Consider the following 21,345-nt stretch of genomic DNA (forward strand, 5'->3'; position numbering starts at 1 on the left):
GCATCACAATACTTATATATGATCTCCAAGATAGAGTCAAATCCAAGTCTTATCCGAATTCACGAAAGTCTAAGAATTACAAACTTTGTTGGTGCGTTCGAACGCGGCCTGGGTGCATTTGAACGACCTGACTTAATCTCAGGTGCGTTCGAACAGCCTGACTTGATCTCAGTTGCGTTCGAACGTGCCCAAGTGCGTTCGAACGCAACAAGCTAAATTTCTCAAGTTGCGTTCGAATGTGTTTGTGAACGCTGCTCTCGGTCTGTGTGAACGCATGTACCCGCGTTCGAACGCGCTTGTGAATGCGGCAGCTCTCGGTCTGTGTGAACGCGTAAGCTTGCATTCAAACGCGCTTGTGAATGTAGCTCTCGGTCTGTGTGAACGCGTGAGCTTGTGTTCGAACACGCTTGTGGACGCGGTGTGAACGCGGTGTGAACTCATAAATTTTTCTCCAATAATCTTGCAATTCTTCAAAACAGATATTTTCTAGACTTGTATAGAAGCTCATATACATGTATAAATATACTTAGAATATTTTATACATAATTGTTAACAATAAAAACCTAACAATTATATATTCCGCTATGCAACAAAGACTCACACATCGAAGCAGTAGATCACAAACTCAGAAATGGGAAAATCTCCTCTTTAGTAGCACCAAGTGCCAGTCAACTGGAGTACAAAAAAAAAAGTCAAAATCTTATTTGAAAATTGAACTCACCTACCCAATCTAGAATTTATGATAGCTTGTCTCCACGTGAAATCTTATCTTCTAATCCATATTAAAGTCATCACGTTCACATCTCAAGCCTTGAATCACGAGTCAAACTTATCCACCGTCTTAATCCTTTCTTCCCCCTATATATATATATATACACACACTCAAACTACTCTCTCTTGCATATATACATACTAGACAGCACCCATGAAGCACCTCATTCTAGTCTCCTTTCTTCTCACCACCTCGTTACTACTCCCTTCAGACGCAGCAAGTAACGCCGCAGTTTTCGACGTCGACGGCCATGAGGTCCGCCCTGGCGTCGAGTACTACATCCTACCGGTGGTCCGCGGCCGGGGCGGCGGTCTAACTCTCGGGAGCCACAGTAACACGACCACTTGCCCACTCTATGTCGGCCAAGAATCCTCGGAGGTCAACCGTGGCTTTCGTGTAACGTTTACACCAGTAGATCCCAACGGCAGGATTGTTCAGCTCTCGACGGACCTCAACGTGCGGTTCTCCGCGGCGACCATCTGCGTGCAGTCGACAGTGTGGAGGCTGGGGGACGTCGAAGGTGTCAGCGGCCGGCGGTACGTGACAGCAGGCGGCGTCGAGGGGAATCCGGGAGTAGGAACGGTGAGCGATTGGTTTAAGATTGAGAGGTTCAGGGGGTTTAAGGATTACAAGCTTGTGTTCTGTCCCAGTGTGTGCGAGTTCTGTAAGGTGGTATGTGGTGATATCGGGGTGTTCGTTGACGGCGGGAAGAGATGGTTGGGTTTGGGTGGGATGCCGTTGCCGGTTATTTTCAAACGCAAGTAATTTTAAAAAGAGTGTAATAATTAAAGTAAAAATAACTTTAAAGAAAATTTTATTCGTCCCTTCCTTTCTCTTTTTTTTTTTAGTTTTTTTTTCTTTCTTTTACGCTCTCAGATTAATTTCAACCGGCTAGAATGAGAATTTTTAATAAATATATATTTGTTTTTAATCCATAACACTTTACCTATAACTTTATCTAACATTTTTCTTGCTTTTAAAGAGATGCAAGATTAATATTAATTAAAAAAATTTATATTCAATGCTAGAAATATTTTCTACCTTGTCATGATTCTCTATAATTGTTCTATTATTTCTCGACCTAATATTTTGCTCAAATACTAAATTTTTCATGTGAATTTATTGCCATTTTATTTACATTGCTAGTAAAAACAATTACCAAGTTATCATTTTTAAGATTGAATTAATTCATCTACCATTCATATATTAATCATGTTCTGGATTTTTGATGGGAGATTAGTATTAAATTTATAGGTGACTGTTAGGGGGAAGGAAGGACTAAAGTTTTGGGATTAGAAATTTAAAATAAAACGACCTAAGTCGTTGTCATTTTGGTGCCTTGGGCTTACCAATATGCACAAATGGGCCTGAGGCCTTAGTAAATGATCCAATTTCTCATTGTTAATTTGCTAAACCAATATATATTATATATATACCTGGACTATTGTATTATTTCACACTCCTTAAACTATAAAAAACATCAAAGGACTATTTTACCAACTTGTTTTTTTCTTCTAAAATAAGGTAAAATATCCTTAGAGTGCTTAAGATTGATTACAAGACACTAACATAATTTTTTTCTTTTAATGAAAATATCTAATGAATAAGTAACATAATAGACATTTTAAAAGTTTTTTTATAATTAAGGGGATTAATATGTGATGAAAAATAAATATGGGCTCTATGTGAAAATGCGCGATAGTTTGTAAATATTTATGAGTCTCAATTTTAAAATTCTTTTATTTTTTTTCTAAATTAAAAGTTATTTATTAGCTACATTAAATGCTACTTACATCCAATTTCTCATACAGCTGTTCTATAATAATTAAAATATATATATTTCCTTTACTTCCTCTACTCAAGGAAAAGAATTTTGTTACTTCTTGTTGATTTTCTTCATTAATTCTATCTCATTTTTCTTTATCCATCTTCCTATTTGTAATATCCCATATCAATATGCTTTTTTTTACTTCAATGAGGAAGGGTGACATCGAGGAAAACATTCTCTTTATCGAATATCAGAAAATAAAAACAGCATAAAATAAAATATTAGAACATACTTTTAAATGATAAACATTAATCCACTAATGGATTCATCAAGCCACAATAAATCATTCGCTGACAAAAATATGATCTGCAAACAAAAAAATATAAATAATCTAAGAATGATCTCTTGTTAGGATATAGATGTTCACTCGTAACCCTAAAGCTAACAGTTTGTCGAAACTGTAAAATATCTTAAAATCTTTAGCGAGCATTTAACAAGATTCTTTGATTTCCTCTGGCTTCTCATTCTACTATCAGGATCTAAAGTGTTTTATACTTTTCTCGCTTAAGAACCTTAATCTCAATATCATGTTCTATTTTTTTTTTGGTTAAATTCTACTTAATTAGAACGCAAATTATACAATTAGATAGTGTAAGTTTATAAACTATTATATAACAAGCTAGTCATGCAACATTATACTTACCTCACATTCATTAGGAATGAAACAATCACACAAATTAGATGATTCACAAGATGTATTAAGTAAATATTATTCAGCTAATTAGCATCAAGTCATTGAACAATGTGAACATGCAAGAGAAATGTTGTCTGCCATAAGATAATCATAGGTTTGTTGATTAGTTTAGATAGCATTAGATAGACAAGGACTTCACGAATCCGTTTCCAAAAATTCTAGATATAAATAAGGCCTTGACACATAACAATAATTTATTATTTTTAGGCTAAGATAAGGTCTTTTTAAAGTAGAAATTTTTTTTTGTGATAGGATTATTCAATGACCACGATATTTCACTTTGAAACGTAGCAATAACTCATTACTTTATTCAGTTATGCCAATTTTCAACAATACACGACAATTTTATATTTTAGATTGATTTGAGACTTTTTAGATTAAATAAAATTAGAGGTAATCATCGAGGATGCCGTGTCGACTAGACTCAGTCTTCTATTTGCCCGTGAGCGTTTGAATTACTTGGATCAAGTTGAAATATTCTAGCTTATTATTGTCCACTAGCTCATTAGAGTTTCGGCTCAGGCTTAAGCTCGAGCAGGAAGTAAAGAGCGAGCATAATGAATCAAGTTTTATTTTCAAAACTTTTTGTATAGAATTTACATTATTGGCACTAACCACCTTGATTTAATTTATGTCCCACCAAGATGTGTGATTTTTGGGGGAAACAATGAGAATTACTTTATTTTGAGAAGGCGAGCTAACAATGACCCTCTAAACTTTTATTTTTTAGTATATAATGACTCCCTAATAGAATAAGTAAAGTGAGGTATTTTTAATAATTTAAGAGGTTACTATGTATGAGAAAAAATAATAAGTCATTATAAAAGATTTAACTAACTTAGTTTTTTTATTTCCCCTATCTTCTCATTCTACACTATCAATATCCGAGTCATTTTATAATTTCCTCAATTGAAAACCTTGATCCAGACATCCATATTTTTATTCCTTTTTCTCTAATTCTATTTAATCATGACACAAATTCTACACTGCATTGTATGAGTATGTTAAATTATTCTATAAAAGAAACTAATCATGTAACAATATTATACTTCCTCCATTACATAGACTACTTGATAACAATATTAAATTAAATCCTGAAACAAACTCAGATTATGCAAATTGTAATTAAATTTGTTAATATGAAACAGACTTTGACTTAAAAAAGAAATTTGTGGATGGTTGTTATATTCACAGATCAACCAACTTCCCAACTCTCTCTACTGCTTCTAAGTCTAATCTACTTTAGGAGAACAACTAAAAGCCCTTTTGTTCTCTCTTAAAAACATAAAATAAAGTAAAAAATACAAATAAAAACCTTTTTGTTGTTATGATATTTGCATAGTTAATATGTTTGAAAACTAGGGTTGGATAAAATTATTCAAGGAGATGAGGATTGTTTCATCCAACTATGCTTTAATGATCTTTGTTGTTAAACCCCCAGATATCTTCCTCAACCACTAACAAACCACTATGCTCCATTTCACTTTATTTTAGTGTTCTTCTCACCTACCAACTAATTAAATTTGAGCACATTATAATAGTTATTTAAAATATAGAAAGTGCATCATAGATCTGAAGTCAGAGAGGGCTTATTAGATCTACAAATAAAACAAAACCAAGAATATTTTGAAAATAATTAGGTGATGACAATACTAGTTTATGTTAGAATATAAAACAGAAATATTACCACTTAAACTTTTACAACAGTTATTAGTTAACATAATATCAAAGCCTATATTTGTCTGAAAATATAAAATTCTACATATTTAAATTAAATCCACATAAAATTAATATCAAAACCTATATTAATTTTTATATTTTATATTTTATATTATAGCATTCTCTCTAAGAAAACATATGTACAAATATTCTCAATATATTATTATTTGACAAAAAAAAGTCCTTTAATTTACTTTTGCAAATGTAGCTGTAGTTGAGAAAAAGAGAGTTCCATTTATTAAGAAAAATAAAGGAAGAATATACTAAACCAGTTGCTATCATTTGTGCCTTTTTTAAAATAAGTCTTTCTTTTTTTTATAAAGGTTGCCCCTATAGTTTTGAATTTTATAAATCAATCTCTATCAAAATATATAAATAAATGACCATGCCTTCTTTTTCTTTCTTTAATTATTTTTTTTTCTAAGGAGATTCTCATTATTTGGTCCACCATTAGAATTGATCCTTACGTTTTATTTTAGAATAGTTCAACTTGAGACTCTCTTAATTTTTTTTAATTACCCATATACTTTATACTGAAAAAAAAATTATATATATCTCCTTGAACTAAGAAAAAATAGGTAACTATATATATTTACGGCACATTGACATTTTAACTATTAAAACGATCTATATCTTTTCTGTTAGTTGTTTATTTAATTTTTCGGTTGAAAAATATCACGTGATTAATTTTATATATGAAAAAAAGATAATAATTCAAGAGATCTAGGTGTAATTAACTTAAGAATAAATAAAGTTATGTTAGATCTTTACTCATTAAGTCAAGTCCATATTGAAAACAAGGAATTAAGAGATTCCTAAGACATAATTATGTGGATTAATGTTTTATAACAATAGAAGGGCCTTGGCTCCACTAGTTAATATTTTACATGTAAGCCAACCTAGCATTGCTCCTTTCTATTTGTTTGTTTATATTGATAAGGTGGTAATTAGTAGGAGTAAATAGATATTAGTCAAATTTTATGCATAGAGCATTATGTATATTATAAGATTTTATGTAATCGGTAATATATTTCAAAATTTGATAAATGTATAAAAATGTCTTGAATTCTTGTATGAGTATATGCACAAGTTTTATGCAAAAAAAAAATAATAATAATAATTAAGAGAGACGAGTTTTCAGACTATAGTTCTAATCACTCAAAAGTGGTTCTAATTATAAAATTTGTGACTTTTTAAGTGCAAGACGTTAGGAGAGTGGTTCTAACTAGTTTGAGAAAGAAGATCGATGAAGAGCATTTTAAGCCATTTGGTACTCGAATGCACCCTAAGCTTTCCAACACACTTATAGAGATATGTCATATGAATTGTTTTGAAAGATTATTTGAATCTTTTATGACAAAGGTATATAAGTGAATTTTAACCAAATCCTAGGATATCTCTTCTATCATCTTTTAAGAGACTTTTAGATATCATCATCCTGACTTTAGCCAGCTCCATGAAGAACATGATGAATAATTTTTAGGGATAATTCTCTTTTCACCTCTTGAACTATCACTCATTTCCACAATGATTTCTTAAACTTTTTTTTGGTACACACTGACCCTCTGAATTATCAAAAATATCTCAATCCCCTGACGTCGTTGACAAAATTGACAAAGAAATTATATACGTAAATTGAAAAAGACCTTTGCCTTCGACGAGGTTGGTGGAGATGGGACATAGAGGTTGATAGTGACAAAGAAGGAGCAGGCCTTGCCTCTTTCGTCACTAGCCCAAAGGAGCAAGGCATGACGCACGACATTGGGTTGTCGGCTGCAGCTTAGCAGCAGATGAGGTCGACGAAGGGCGAGGGGCTTGCATGTACGAGGTCAAGCTCGGTAAGGAGGATTGAGGGGCCCTAGGGTGGTGATGTTGGCCTTCACGGCCTCACCTGCGATGGCCATCAGGTCTTAGAGCAATGGGCGAATCTATCTCGCGTTAATCGACTGCAATCGCCAGAGGCGGCGATGTAGTTGCTGATGCTGTGCCGATCTAAGATCCAACTTCGGTGAGGTCCAAGACACAATTGAAGTCAAAGAGGATACAGATCTTGCTCATGATCTCAGAGTTGTGGAAGATGAGCACGATGGATCGAAGCTTGAGCACGTCGCTCCTGACTAATGGTGGGTTGTAGAGGAGGTGACGGTGGTCAACGTTGTGGAGGTGGCGACTATGGTAGTGGGCTGTGAAGGAGGCGACGATAGTGTTGGGCTATGGAGGTGGGTTAGGTAAGAATAAGTGACTGCAGCTATGGAGGGAGAGGATGAGGAAGAGTATTTTCATCCACCTAAAATTTTCTCATGATTTGTATGTGACTTGTGCACATGTATAAGAAGTAAAATTATCATATATTTATCACGTGATTACCATGTGATATCTTTTGAAGAGAAATGGATAACGGAACGTTAATAGAATGGGTCAAGTGAGATATTTCAGATAGTTTTAAGAATCATTATGTATCAAAAAAAATTTAGAAGATTATTATAAAAATGAGTGATAGTTCAGAGGGTAAAAATCTTAAAGAATTTATTCACAAGAGACAAAACCTTAAACCTCAACGAGGACACTGATAGCAGAAGACAATGTAGAATTACTACTAGCTATCTACGTACCCTTATGGATGGATACTTATCCGGGCCCCTTATCCACTTCGTTATCCGGAGTTCCTTAATAAAATTTCACCCGAAAAATAGATACTTTTGACTGCTAATTAAATACCTAAATGGCATCCAAATCATACGTGCATGTTTATATATATATATATATATATATATATATATATATATACCTCGAGACTGGGATGGATAAATTATTAGTAGGCAATTAGTGCTGGGAATGTTGACGTTGCTGTCATTGCTACGTGTGGTGGTCCACCACGTACTATTACCACATGTACGTACCTCATTCGGTCTTTACTAAAACATTTATTTAATAATGCCAAGAAGGCGTCCACGTTTTGTCTTCTATCTTTTAAGCACCTTTCTACTCTTTTTTTCACCCCCTTAAATTATTATCATTTTTTATAACGACTCTCTCAACTATTTATTTTACTACGTCATAATTTTCTAAAATATTAAAAATATATACAAAAATTTAATTAGCACTCTATTTTAGTCAATATTTTTATCATGAACATAATTAATAGAAACATAATAGGAAGAATGAGTGATGTATATAATTCAAAGGGATAAAAAAAACAAATGGATCACTTTAGTTTACCATTTTCTACTGAATCGAGCTTTTGACTAAACTAGCCCTCCCAAACTTTCTTTTAGCTTAGCTTTGGTTCAAAGCTTAAATATGAGATTAAATGAGATAAAATTAAGTAGCATTTTCCAAAGTCAACTACTTATATATGTAAATTGAAAAATTACTAAGAGAAAACATATTCGTATAAGTCACTTCCTGCAATGCTTATGTAATTTTTCTTCTATACTTAGCAATTTTCTTAGTTTAAAAATTAATAATAGTCAACAAATTTTTAACTCCCCTAGTTTTCTAATAAAAAAAAATTAGCTGAATTAAAATGGTCAAAAACTAAAATAAGTCTACAGTTTTTAATTTATTAAAAAGTTTATTTTTCATATATGCACTTTAAAATTTCTATATTTGCTTTTATGCCCCTCTAAAATCTAAATATGATATTAGTATGTATACGCTTCAAAAACCTTATTTTTTGCGTAGATACTACTTAGAGGTAACTAACTATTAAAATTTAAATAATTTAGATACTACTTATTCTAATTTTTATAAATTTTTGTTAGTTAAATTTTTTTGTCTTTTTAATTAATTATTAATCCCTTTTAAAAAATAAGTGAATTTTTATAATTTTTAGAGTAATATTTCAAGATGAGTAATAACTATATTTTTTAAATGAACGCGTAATTAAGATATGATTTTGTACATGTCCTGTGATTTAATGTACTTAAACTAACTATTAGTAAAAAAACCTATATACTAATTAAAATGGCTAAATAATGGAAGAAATACAATTGTATTCTGTTTTTAGATATTTTTTTTAGATTTTAAATTTATTAGAACTATAAATATTAATTAAATTACCGGTCTAATTTGGTAAACTAATACCCTAATGTCTCGATCTCTAATCGGGTCAACGTCTGATTCACTTCAGATAAGTATGGTGTTTGTAATTATAATTTTCTCCTATATATACTTTTATAAAATAGAAAAAAATAATAATTTCACTTAAAGCCTCTAAACTATCACTATTTTTTTAGGTATGCTATCTGAACTTTTTTATTACCCATAAACACCCCCATAAACTAAGAAAAGAAATATATATATATATTTTTTTTTATTCAGTTTCTAAGAAAATAAAAGATGGTGTTACTTAGGGTTTGAATCCTATTCATCACTACAATTCTGGGTACTATGCTTGGTGTACAGTTAGCATAGCTCACGAAACTGGTTCTTAACTTTTCCAACGGCTGTCCGATAGCGACTCCCCAGAAAATTACTCGACAATAAATAAAAAGTATTTTTTAGAAAAGAAAAGGTAAGAAAGCAATTAAATGATACAGGTTAATTACCTCTCAATTATCAATCTTTTATCATTTTGACCCCTTAAAAAACTAGTAAATATATATAAACCATCTAAATTATCTAATTAAGCCCTTCCATTAATTAGATAGATAAAAATATACTTTTCTCTCTCATGTTATAAGTGAACTTTGAAGTAATTAGAGAAGATCAATTTAGAGAAAGATACCATCAAAAGAGAAGATGGAAGGATACAGAAGAAAATTAAGAATACTTTTATTTATTTATTTATTAAGTTTGTGTTTTTAATAAAATATTTACGGAGGAGGTTTAGTGATATAGTTAGATAATTGTGAGGGGTTAAAAAGGTAATTAACCCTTAAATAAAGCAAATAAAATAAATGGGAAAAGAAAATAAAAGGAATTCAAATCTATAGACTGCTTCAGTGGTTAGAGGAGAGAGGAAGGGGAGTGGGCCGAGAGAGAGAGAGAGAGAGAGAGAGAGAGAGAGAGAGAGAGAGAGAGAGAGTTCAGCTCACCTCATTCTCTCCGATTTCGCACGTTTCTAAGAGGATTCTTGATCTCTTCTTAGATTTTTTAATCTCTTCTCCACCCTTCTCTCGATCGATCGATCGACCGAGCCATCTCTGTGACGAGAAATCTTCAAAAGGTTATGTCTATTTCCGGATCAAGAAAATCTTCTTTTCGTTTCTATCAAATTATCCGATATTGTTTTGTTTTGCTCCTAGTTATGAGTTTGGTTGAAGAATTCGTCTTATTGGGCACTGAACGGATTCTTGATCTGTTTCTAGCTCTCTCAATCTCGTGTGAAATTTCTAAATCAGTTGCCGAGATTTAAGTTTCTTTTCTTTTGGTTGGCAAATGGCTGTTCTTGGACAGCTCAAGGATTTCTTGAATTGATCTCCGGTCTCGATTCTGTGTATGTAAAGAACTATTATTTTCTTTGGCTTTTATATGTTGGATCGTAGATTTGGTAATTACGTTCCTTTCTTGACTATTTCGCTGATAAAGTTCGTTCATTTGATGATTTAGATCAGTCAAGATGATGGGAAATTTTCTTACACGAGCTATGGTGTAAGCAACTCTCTGTCTATTTATTATAATAGCCATTGCCGCTGAAGTAGAAGTCCACAAATTAGTATTCACAATGAGGGTAGTTTTTATGATTATAATGGATGGTGCTTTTTCTGCAGGTTGGCTTTTGGCTATGCTTATCCTGCTTATGAATGCTACAAAACTGTGGAGTTGAACAAGCCTGAGATTGAGCAGCTCATATTTTGGTGTCAATATTGGTATGCTCTTGTCTGATGCTTCAAAATTGCTTTGATCTTTCCTTCAAGTTTTGTGTAATCTTTGGGGCTAAACACATATCTCTTGAATTTTAGGATTTTAGTTGCTGTACTTACCGTCCTGGAGCGGTTTGGAGATGTTTTCATTTCATGGTAAGGTCAATTAGTAGGTTTCCATGATGATTTCTTCAGTCGATTTTCCTTTTTCTTGTTTTACAGCTATCATTTATATCTACCTTCTTGAAGGTTACCAATGTATAGTGAGGCAAAGTTGGCTTTCTTTGTCTACCTGTGGTATCCCAAAACAAAGGTATAATTTGTGATCTCTACACATACTATGCTGTGTCCTCTAGATCTATGATTTTGATCGTTATGAACATCTGCGACAGGGAACAACATATATTTATCAGACCTTCTTTCAGCCATATATTGCTCAGCATGAGAATGAAATAGACCGCAATATTCTTGAGCTTAGGGCTAGGGCCGGTGATTTGGTTGTCCTCTATTGGCAAAAGGTTGCAAATTTTAGCCAAACTACATTCTTCGATGTCTTGCAGTTTGTTGCCTCTCAGTCACCATCCAATTTTTCAAGATCGAAACCTGTTCAGGTACTCATGAACCACAATTACATCTCACTGATCTCTTCTTTTAAATGATTTTGTATGAAAAAGTAATTGCTGGCTAGTCCATATACTTGCTGAATGAAATATATTTAGTGTACATGGTGTTTCTTCGTGTCCAACTTTTCATAGGTTGGAAATACCTTTGTATTTGCTCTATCTGGTATAAGAGATATTCCTATGGCAAGAATAATTGTCTTAATTCTTGGGCATATCCTTATACAAACTTGTGAGCATGTAAAAAAACTGATTCTTAAAAAAGAGGACCTAGATAATAAATCTAGCCACACCTACATGTTTGTTCCATATTTTGTATCATTAGCAAATTTAAAAAAGACACTTCATAAAAAATGACAAAACTTGTGGTTAGTTTATTTTTGTTGAATGTTTGTGTTTTAATATGTCCAACCTTTCTCATCAAACAATATGCCATTGCCAGACAAGCATATAGTTGGCAGTTGTTACTTGTCTCGGGAACTAACAAAAAAGATCATCTCTTTTTTCTAGATTCTCTGTGCATATAATCATCTCTGATTTCTCTGTGCATCTAATCATCTCTGAAACAAATAAACCTTTTTATGGATAGTCATTGTACTAATATATGTGAGACCTGAATTCTTGGATGGGTAAAGTGCCGAACTGCCATGCTATTGTTGGAAATGGTTCATCTTTAGCTATTAGATGGCTCTCTAAGTACATGTATAAGGAGTCCTCCTTTAAATCAAACCTTGAGTATGACATCTCCTCCTAAGGCAATTCCTTGTTACCACATTTATCGCATATGCCATGATGGGAACTTTGCTACTGATTGATTTATTCTAACTCGGCTTTGAATCAGATGAACCTCAGATATGTTACATATTTTGATGATCCGTCTGATGCTTACTGGATTTCTAACAAGACCGATAGAAAATAATGATAGAAATATCTTAGCTTTCATCCTATAGGCATTTCTAGTTGATGTGTACTAATTATAGGATAATAGGGTAAGTAAAAGGAGCCCTAGGTGATTCTATCACAGGTGACGGTTAAGGATTTAACTATTGTATCTTATGGCACTGCAACATACTATGATGCATGTTAGAAAACCAAGCAATACAACAATTGAATGCCAAACATGTACCCAGAAAGAAGAGTAAGTGGAACATCATATGCTACTTGAGTTTTAAATGAGACATGATTAGAAAAAGCTTCAGAGCCTACTGCTGAGCAAGATAAACAAAATAAGTATCTTTTGAGCAAGGTGATCTCTTTACACAGAATTATAGTAAGATGGTAGATCAAAATGCTTTGCATTACCAAAGACACTAAAGATGAGCTTAGTCAAAATGCGGATCTTGAAAATGGTGGTTGGGTTTACTTGGAAAAAAGGGACCAAAATGAGTATCAAACACAGGTTAGATTGACACCTATAAAATGTTTGTTCTTGTCAAAATCAATTGATATGGTCTGGATATTTCAAGGGAGACCACATAGTGTTTGAGTACAGAGGAATGATTTGACTGAAGTAGGTATGCTGAATCCTGAATGGAAGATCAACATTGATGAATGATGAGGAAAGAAGTTGTAAGAAGGAAAGTGATAACACCTTAAGAAAGACATTACATTAAATGGAATTAAACTGATGAAAGGATCAAGATAGCCAACTGCAAATAGTTGGGTCAAGAAGCTTGTAGTTGTAGTTGTTACTGTTGTAGAACAAGAAATGAAATTTGTCTTGTAAACGAGCCTGACAGGTGGAAACTGCAATGACACAGCATTGCTATCACCTCCAGTCCATTCGAATGCTTAACGCTAGGATGTTTGAATGCTCGACGGATGCTAAATTGATTTATTTCAAAGTTTGATTGGAGTTTGACTTGTTTTTTTTCCTTAAGTGACTAGTCTGATTAAGAGATTATATATAGGTTTTCTTATGTGAGTTAGCGCAAGCAATACAAGTATTTTCTTCTCTTATCTCTTCTCTCTCTGAGTCTATTACCATTTGCCCTTTTTTCATTATAAAATTCTATCATATATTGCATCAGTAATCATTAGCAGACTCTTAATATCAATTTGGTACTCTGGATGGAAGTATTAAGTTACTGTTGCTGCCAAGTTATAAATGATTCTACATTGCTTGGCATTAGACCCAGTGAAACTTGGTTTTGTCTCTTAATTTTTTGATCTTTTTTTTTTTTATTATTGAACCTAAACTATCCAACAAAAGTACATGCATTGTATTTAAATTTGCTTGCTTGTACTTGATTATAAACTTTCATTCTCAAGTTAGTTAGTTATGTGGGTTTGATCTGCCTGCCACTTGAAATTAACCTAACCTTCTTAGAAATTATCCTATGGGTCAAAACATGCTTAATGCTGGCCTAGAAAAATACTTATTGAAAGATGAATTGAAGTAGAGTATGCAAGAGGTAGACAAAATAAACATCCCATTATAAGGTTGTGAAAAGGAAATTGTGATGATCATCATCTACTTCATGATCATCACTAGAGCCTCTTCCTTGCAATATGTATTTACCTAGAGCATAAGTTTGGAAGGCTTACAAAAAATGGACAAACTTCTTTGGCCAATCATTTGATGTCAACCCCTCTGAAACCAGAATGTTGTCTGGATCAATTAAAATCGATGCATAACAGAACTTCTGAAAGCTGCAAGGAAAATTAGTGGTGAGACTATTCTATAAAATTGCAATTTTGGCACATGAAACCAAGAGGAAATCCTAACAAAGTTCATAGAGAAGTTGCTGCCAGTTACATACTTAATATACAAATATAATCTTCCATTTCCATCTGCAGTGTAATCCTCATACTTTTAGTTTTCCATTAGGGATAGATATATTAGGTTTGGCTTTTTGTTTGGCAATAAATTTTCAAAGATTCTTCATGTTTATTGATATGTTCTTACTGAACTCCAGACACAGCAGCCACCGCAGCAGATCCGCAGAACAGCATCAATTTCAGCTGCTCGTCAACCTGCAGCATCAAAGAAGCTTCAGGAGCCTACAGCTGCGCCTTCCAGCCCCAAGATCCAGCGGCAAGATTCCAAACGGAGAGGTCCTACGACACCTTCAGTCCAACTGCAAGAACTCAAGGAGGCAGAGAAAGAGGCAGTTCCACCAAGTGCTCCAGTTGCCCAGCCTCCAGAGTCTGCAGGCCTTGCCAGTTCACCCAGTTCACCCAGTTCACCAAGTTCGCCAAGTTCACCCGGTTCAGAAGACACTACTACCATTCCAATAGCTGATGCTGAAGGAGAGGCAGTGCCGGTAGAAGTGGCAGATGCCACGGGCAAAGAGGACCTGAATCCTCCTCAAGAAGTGACACCAATAGAGGAGGCAATTCGTGTTACACGTAACAAGTTGAGAAAACGAGTTGCCACTGTTGCTCCTTGAGGTTCTTAGCTATGCAATTGCCTCCCTCTTGTCTCAGATGATTTCTTGAGCTTAATTTCCTTGTTGTTTGTCGCTTGGGGAGATGGAATATTGGTATCTGGTTGATTTGGATAGAGCCGTATCCCGCAGCTCGATGCATGTAAATAATCAAAGGATGTGCATATAGATTGTTTGCAGACAACTAAGCTGGTACTTATTATTTTAGAAAGTGCTTGATGCAAGAGTGTTGAGTTGTGCTGCAATGTATACTATGTCTTCTCTTATTTTCTTTTCCTTTTACTATTGAATTGCTAAGGGAGGTTTCCTATTTGACAAGGATTCATCCTTTCTTTGATAGTTACAAATCGCAGCAGCAATGTCTAAATTCATTCTAATACCATGGAGATAATATAATTAGTCCTCTCTCTGAATCTTTTGCTGCTATAATTTCTATTGCAGTTTTCTTCCATTTCTATCTTCGAATCTTTGGTTGCTATAATTTCTACTGCATTGTCATCCATTTTTATCTTTGCTATCGAAACAAAACTTGATTGTGTTTACGATTGCTTAATGTTTATAGTCAACTTTTCTCATAAGAGGTTGCATAATTCAAATTAGGATTTGCCTTAGAGTTTTTAATTATAAATCACCCTCTTTATGGTTGCATATAATCAAATTATCTTATAAACTTTTATTTGTATAGCTTGTTACAAAAAATTAAACGGCTATTAATAAAGCCATCAAAATTACGATAGTACCTATGTGATATTAATTATCCCATTGGTTGAGCCATAAAGCTATCTATATTTTTAATATGATTGAAATGTTTAGAGATAATTTCACTTGGACCCCCTTAAATTATTATATTTTTATATATACACTTTCTGAATTTTTTTATTAACCCACATACGACTAAATTAAAAAAATATTTATGTATACCTTCTTGAACTAAAAAAAAAAACGTAACTGTATAAACCTTTAAACCAATTTTTTTTTTTGAATCAGGGAGTAGGGAGTGTATGTGGTAAAAAAAATTCAGATAGAATTATCATAATATTTTATTTTTATGATTATATATTTAAAAAATGAGGTATATATCATTGTCATATAACCCTCCAATCTCATTAAAAAGATACACGTGTCCCATACCAACTCTTTTGGCTGGGCAACACAAACTCGAGAAAATATTTTATTTGAGAGAGAGAGAGAGAGAGAGAGAGAGAGAGAGAGAGGGGATGGAGAGTTGGCTATGGAGGAAGAGCAAAGAGGTGGTGGATGGGAGCGAGATAAGGGAGCTTGTGGAGAACAACAAGGAGACCTTCAACAACTTTGTCGACCAGAAATTCCGGCAGCTCGACCTCGACCACGACGGCAAGCTCTCCGTCAAGGAGCTCAGCCCCGCCGTCGCAGACATCGGCGCTGCCCTCGGCCTCCCTGCCCAGGGCTTCTCCTCACAATCGGATTACATCTATTCCGAGGTATGCATTTCTTTTGTTCTTTCTTTCTCTCTCTCTCTTAGATTTTTTTTTTTTTTTTGGTTTTCTTTATCGATCACGACTCATTTCGATAAAAAGACTCTTGAACGACTACGTTAACAACTGAGTTCAAATTATAAACAATTTTAATAGAATCATAGCTTTCGTTATGAGTCGGTAGGATCGAAAAATTGAATTGATATATTACAGCTCTTGTATTGCTGACACGTAGAGAGTATTTACCATGGATGCATGCATGCATGCACTATTTGACACGTATATATATATATATATATATATGTCCAAATTAGTCTAGTGTATGGTCAACAATTCCAACTTCTTATTCTGTTTTTCTAATAATTAAATCGAAAACATGATGCTCCAAATAGGTAGGGGTGAGGTCATGAGTTGACCGTTTGTAGGTGTAAATTTCTTCGTAAAAATAATTTAAGTTAAATTATATATATATATATATATATATATATATATATATATATATTTGTTGATATGAGTTTTGCTATACATCTAACTTGTATAATAGAGAGAATGATCAACCTACCAGTTTTCTATCAATAATAAAGAAAAAAGGCATGGTTGAATTTGATTCAGAAAAAGAGAAAACACATTCATATGAATTATAAATTTGTGAAGTATAGGGTGCGAAAACTAATTACATTGGTGTTGAAATTTAACTTTAACCAGGAAACTAGTATATGATGTGACTTAGAATTTAACAAACTTGATAGGCAGATGGAAAACATGAAATTAAGTGTAGAATTTGTCATTCTGGAAAAGTTTTATTTTGCTTTAAGTGTAGAACTTAGAATTCAATTTCAAAATTTTCAAATGTTCAAGTCGACTTAAATTAGGGTTTTATGAATTGTAGTTGAAACTTTTCATTTATGAAAATTACGGCTTTTCATCGAATTATAATTTTTGAGTGTTTTGTTAGTCTATATGTAGTTCTGTAGGCCTCCGGCCATAATAATTCAATTTGTTATTAATTAAATTTGAATAATTTCTATATGTAATTCTATATGTAGTTCTTGATTTGATATTCATAAGAATCACTAGATTAAGAAAGGGCTTCATTCTGATAATTTATTCACAAACCAACAGATTGAGATTTAATTGATCTCTTTTATTCCCTTCCTTGCATCAGTTAATTAGGTCAATGATAAACATATCACTTTTGATGCTCCTTATTAAATACACCTAAAAAAAAATTCTTAAGGAGGAATTTTGTGCTAACAAATATTCTACAAACAGATAATTATATGGCAATTTAACTATCTTCCTTGCATCAGTCTATATGTAGTTCACAACCTTTGCCATTAATTATATGGATTGGATGATGCCACATCTACACCTTTTATAAAATGTTTATAAAATATTTGTTGTAAGACATTTTCATTAGGAAGGATAGCTCTTTTATTTAGCCTATAATCTATGAGCTCGGGAATCAATCAGAAGAAAGAAAGAGAAAAACTAATACTTACATATATAAGCTATTAATCAATTCATTTCATTGCAGGTTTCAAATGAGTTCACTCATGGGATTCGATCCCCTCTAATTTAGACCTTTTACTGTATATCATTCTTAATACTCAGCATACTTTTGTGCCCATTTTGCTAATACAATTCTCTTTTATCAGAAAAAATGTCATTACTATTGCTCAATTGTTTGGTTTTAACCAATTCATGACAGAGGTTATTTAATTTATAGCTTACAAACTTGTAATCTATCAAAGAGAGAGAGAGAGAGAGAGAGAGAGAGAGAGAGAAAAGAAATGGTACTTGCATATATAAGCCATTAATCAACTCAATTTATTGCAGGTTCTGAATGAGTTCACTCATGGGAAGCAAGAAAGGGTAAGCAAATCTGAATTCCAAAAGGTGCTCACTGACATCCTTTTGGGCATGGCAGCTGGGCTCAAGAGGGATCCTGTTGCAATCCTAAGAATTGATGGACAAAACCTGAAGGAATTCATTGAGAGCTCAAGATTTGAATCAGAGGCGATTGCAATGTTCAACCTGATGAACTCGGACAATGATTCTTTGCGCAAGTGCTTCACAAGCAGTCTTGAACTACTCACCATTGATCACCATGGAGTACCACCTCCCTCTCATTCTTGGGTGATGAAAAATTTGTTTCCTTTTTATTTATTTCTTTATTTTTGTATGCATGTATACCTTTCGAAAATCCCTTGTTAGCCGTAAAGCTAATCAACCGTCAAATTTCGATTCATTTATTGGTAGAAAGACAAACATACTCTCATTCATTCTTGCATACTTTCATCATAGTAATGGGTACTTTGGTTTTTTCTTTTCATTAAGTAATATGAATGTTATCCATGAAAGAAATGACCCATTTGAAAGGTATACATGAAAATATAAAATCTGAATTTAGCAAACGGGAACAATATCATGCACCATTTGACATGATAACAGTAATCTAAGATCCATGACAATTTTACAAGCCATTCTTGCTACTCCAATAGGTTGTAAGCAATATCGTAGAGCCGGCTTTAGAAGAACTTTCCACTGGTGATCAACTTGAACAGCCTGCTTCTGGAGAGATCTTCTTGGAGGAATTCAAGAAGTTCTTGAACAGCATCTCATGCCGCCTCGAAGAACACCCTGTTATTGTTGCTCATATCGAGAATACCTTCGATGGAAGCGGCATCAAGAGACTACTCTCCAACAAATTTGAATTGGATAAGGTTGGTTGTACTATTTCTTCAATTTAGAACATATTGTTAATTCATCAATTGCTCTAAAAGCTTAAACTAGAACGGTAGTTTTGATCATTTATGTTTTAAATTAATTAATTAAAATAACTCTTGCTCTTTTGCTCATTGTTTTTAGCTGATGAATTTTGCTTGGAGAGACCTGCCAAAGAATCGGAAGCACAAGGTATCGAAGGAGTACCTTCGAGTTGCGCTTGATGGTTTGGCTGCGTCTGTGGATTTACCACCTTACGGTGCTGTTGATCAGGTGCTACATCTTCACATCTGTGTCAATTTCAAGCTCCTCTTTATTAAATTCAGAAGATAACAAAATGCAGTACTTACATGACTATCATACAAGAGTTTTCCATCAACTTCTACAGAATTTCTTAGGCCATATATGTATGCTGATTAAACTTATCATTAAGCTTTTATACAGTGAAATATTCAATACAACTAAAACTTTTATAGAATGATTATCCTACGACAATATTTCTTTGGATTCAAAACCTAAACAGATGTTCCTTATAACTTTCTTCTTTTCTTCTCTTTCTCCCATTGTCATAACTGCAAAAGCTCAAGCATCATGCCATATGTAATCAATAGTAGATGTATGGAAATATTGCAGGTGGATGGTGTTGTGAATGAGGCCTTCAAGATGCTAAATGCAGATGATGGGAAGATTGTGAGTGAAGCCAAATTTAAGAGAGCACTAACTGAGATTCTTGGGAGCATCATGCTGCAATTAGAGTGCAATCCAATCTTTGTTTCATCCAATTCAGTGATCCATGAGCCTCTTGTCTCTCTATCCACTCTATTGCCAGACTCATCATTAATGTGATTAGCATCACCAAATGAATAAAAGTACTTGAGAAAATTTAGAAAATCATATGTATTTAGCTTGCTCTACATATTTTTCTGACATGACCAAGTAGTCTACCTCAAGTTCTATAATTTTCGTTTTATTCATCATAAAACATCCTCACATTTATTACTGGGAGTGTAAGTTCTATATAATTGGCAATGCCATCAAATTATGGTAAGTTCGTAATAGTGTCTAGATTTTATGTATGAAAATAACCGTGCCGCAAGTGTAGAGAAGATTTTAGGAAGAAGAAGATAAGTCTTTTAAGTCGCCATCCTAACCATCCAAAAGTAGTTAGATGGTAGAATTTTCTCATGCTAGGTGTTTGAAGGTGGTTCTTAATAGATTAATATTCAAAATGATAGAGAAATTTTCTTTCAATTAATGAGGTGTTTGAATGCACTTGAGGATGTCCAAGCGCCAGAATAGATCTAGTTTCTAGAATCCAATCTACATCGCTTTAAAGCAGTTTAGATATTTTGTGGTGGAAGAGTATGTAAAGGAACTTTGAGTTAACTTTGGGACATCTCTTCTACTACTTCATTGATGCTTTTTAGAGATCATTATCATGACTCTTGAGGCTCTGCGATCGAATGTCGTGAATAATTTTTCTATATATTCCATCTGTTTTAGATCTTGAAAAACTTTAATTTAGGGTCGGGCTACATAGACAAAATTTTCAACCTCAAGAATTATCGAGCAAGGCCTTTATAAATACAATCATGCATATTGATGAATGGTCTATAGGTCATTCTTGTATTAGTACAGTTCGATCCAAGATTAAATCCGTTACTTTTTACCTAAATTTTGATATTTTTTCATGTAAAACTTAGTGTGTTTGAGTCGCTTGACAATGACATTAACTTTAATATTACACATTATATTATTATTATTATTATTATTATTATTATTATTATTATTATTTTTGCATTTAGAAGATCATTTCGTAGGTCTTTTAAATTTTCAGCGTGTCTATATGGATCCAAGGGTGCAAAGGGAGAAGCTAGTTTCGCAGGTAATAGAGTGGATTTGTGTTGACAATGTCCACTAGTCCATTAACTATCTTAACAGCAATTTGAGAATCACTGAATATCCAAATCAATATTTGCTCACCCAAAAGATGGCCAAAGATTCCACGTAGATCTGATATATTTAGTCAGGATCTTTTCTTACTGCATTAGTTATTTATTTTTATTAAAATAAAATTCCTCTAGGTCCCGTTCGAACGCAGGAGGGGTTATGTTCGAATGCTCTTGTGAACGCCTGCATCAGGTTCGCAAATACAGAGAACGCGTAATGCACGTTCGAACGCGGTTGGGCATGTTCGAACGCATGCATCACGTTCGCACATATAGAGAACGCCTTTTGTGCGTTCGAACACGACCAATCGCGTTCGAACGCGATCGGCGAGAATCCTCTAGAATTAGGGTTACTTATTGTTATTAGGACTTGTTGGCTAGCATCT

At 33.5% G+C, this 21,345-nt stretch overlaps 3 protein-coding genes across 5 annotated transcripts; all 3 read left to right on the forward strand.

Moving 5' to 3' along the window:
* Positions 1-908: 908 nt before the first annotated feature.
* On the forward strand, positions 909-1,543 carry LOC140799188 (kunitz trypsin inhibitor 5-like). Its single transcript, XM_073153370.1, has one exon. The coding sequence runs from the start codon at positions 926-928 to the stop codon at positions 1,535-1,537; it is 612 nt and encodes a 203-aa protein (XP_073009471.1). The 5' UTR covers positions 909-925; the 3' UTR covers positions 1,538-1,543.
* Positions 1,544-9,933: 8,390 nt separating this feature from the next.
* On the forward strand, positions 9,934-15,242 carry LOC140799217 (uncharacterized). 3 transcript variants are annotated; one of them, XM_073153406.1, is made up of 7 exons: positions 9,934-10,183; positions 10,567-10,608; positions 10,728-10,826; positions 10,920-10,976; positions 11,070-11,133; positions 11,213-11,431; positions 14,359-15,242. In XM_073153406.1, exons 2-7 carry the CDS (start codon positions 10,577-10,579, stop codon positions 14,830-14,832), a joined length of 945 nt encoding a protein of 314 aa, XP_073009507.1. In that variant the 5' UTR covers positions 9,934-10,183; positions 10,567-10,576; the 3' UTR covers positions 14,833-15,242. The 3 variants fall into 3 exon arrangements, with proteins under 3 accessions (XP_073009507.1, XP_073009506.1, XP_073009508.1); XM_073153405.1 differs by having other exon boundaries at positions 9,965-10,183; positions 10,572-10,608; XM_073153407.1 differs by having other exon boundaries at positions 9,979-10,453; positions 10,572-10,608.
* Positions 15,243-16,024: 782 nt separating this feature from the next.
* Positions 16,025-19,892, forward strand: LOC140799171 (uncharacterized). The gene is made up of 5 exons (XM_073153339.1): positions 16,025-16,289; positions 18,123-18,422; positions 18,788-19,009; positions 19,155-19,283; positions 19,644-19,892. Exons 1-5 carry the CDS (start codon positions 16,047-16,049, stop codon positions 19,854-19,856), a joined length of 1,107 nt encoding a protein of 368 aa, XP_073009440.1. The 5' UTR covers positions 16,025-16,046; the 3' UTR covers positions 19,857-19,892.
* Positions 19,893-21,345: the final 1,453 nt, after the last annotated feature.

The sequence above is a fragment of the Typha latifolia genome, chromosome 12 (assembly GCF_019914945.1).
Source record: "Typha latifolia isolate L0001 chromosome 12, TyphaL0001v2, whole genome shotgun sequence".
In the NCBI taxonomy this organism is placed as follows: domain Eukaryota; kingdom Viridiplantae; phylum Streptophyta; class Magnoliopsida; order Poales; family Typhaceae; genus Typha; species Typha latifolia.

What these genes read in the sequence shown, in the direction of transcription:
- LOC140799188 (XM_073153370.1), top strand. Translation starts at nt 926, where the DNA reads ATGAAGCACCTCATTCTAGTCTCCTTTCTTCTCACCACCTCGTTACTA.
- LOC140799217 (XM_073153406.1), top strand. Translation starts at nt 10,577, where the DNA reads ATGATGGGAAATTTTCTTACACGAGCTATGGT. An exon ending in TGTGGTATCCCAAAACAAAG is followed by an intron (nt 11,134 to 11,212) that starts GTATAATTTGTG and finishes CATCTGCGACAG; the next exon opens with GGAACAACATATATTTATCA. An exon ending in CAAGATCGAAACCTGTTCAG is followed by an intron (nt 11,432 to 14,358) that starts GTACTCATGAAC and finishes ACTGAACTCCAG; the next exon opens with ACACAGCAGCCACCGCAGCA.
- LOC140799171 (XM_073153339.1), top strand. Translation starts at nt 16,047, where the DNA reads ATGGAGAGTTGGCTATGGAGGAAGAGCAAAGAGGTGGTGGATGGGAGC. An exon ending in CACCTCCCTCTCATTCTTGG is followed by an intron (nt 18,423 to 18,787) that starts GTGATGAAAAAT and finishes CTACTCCAATAG; the next exon opens with GTTGTAAGCAATATCGTAGA. An exon ending in CTTACGGTGCTGTTGATCAG is followed by an intron (nt 19,284 to 19,643) that starts GTGCTACATCTT and finishes GAAATATTGCAG; the next exon opens with GTGGATGGTGTTGTGAATGA.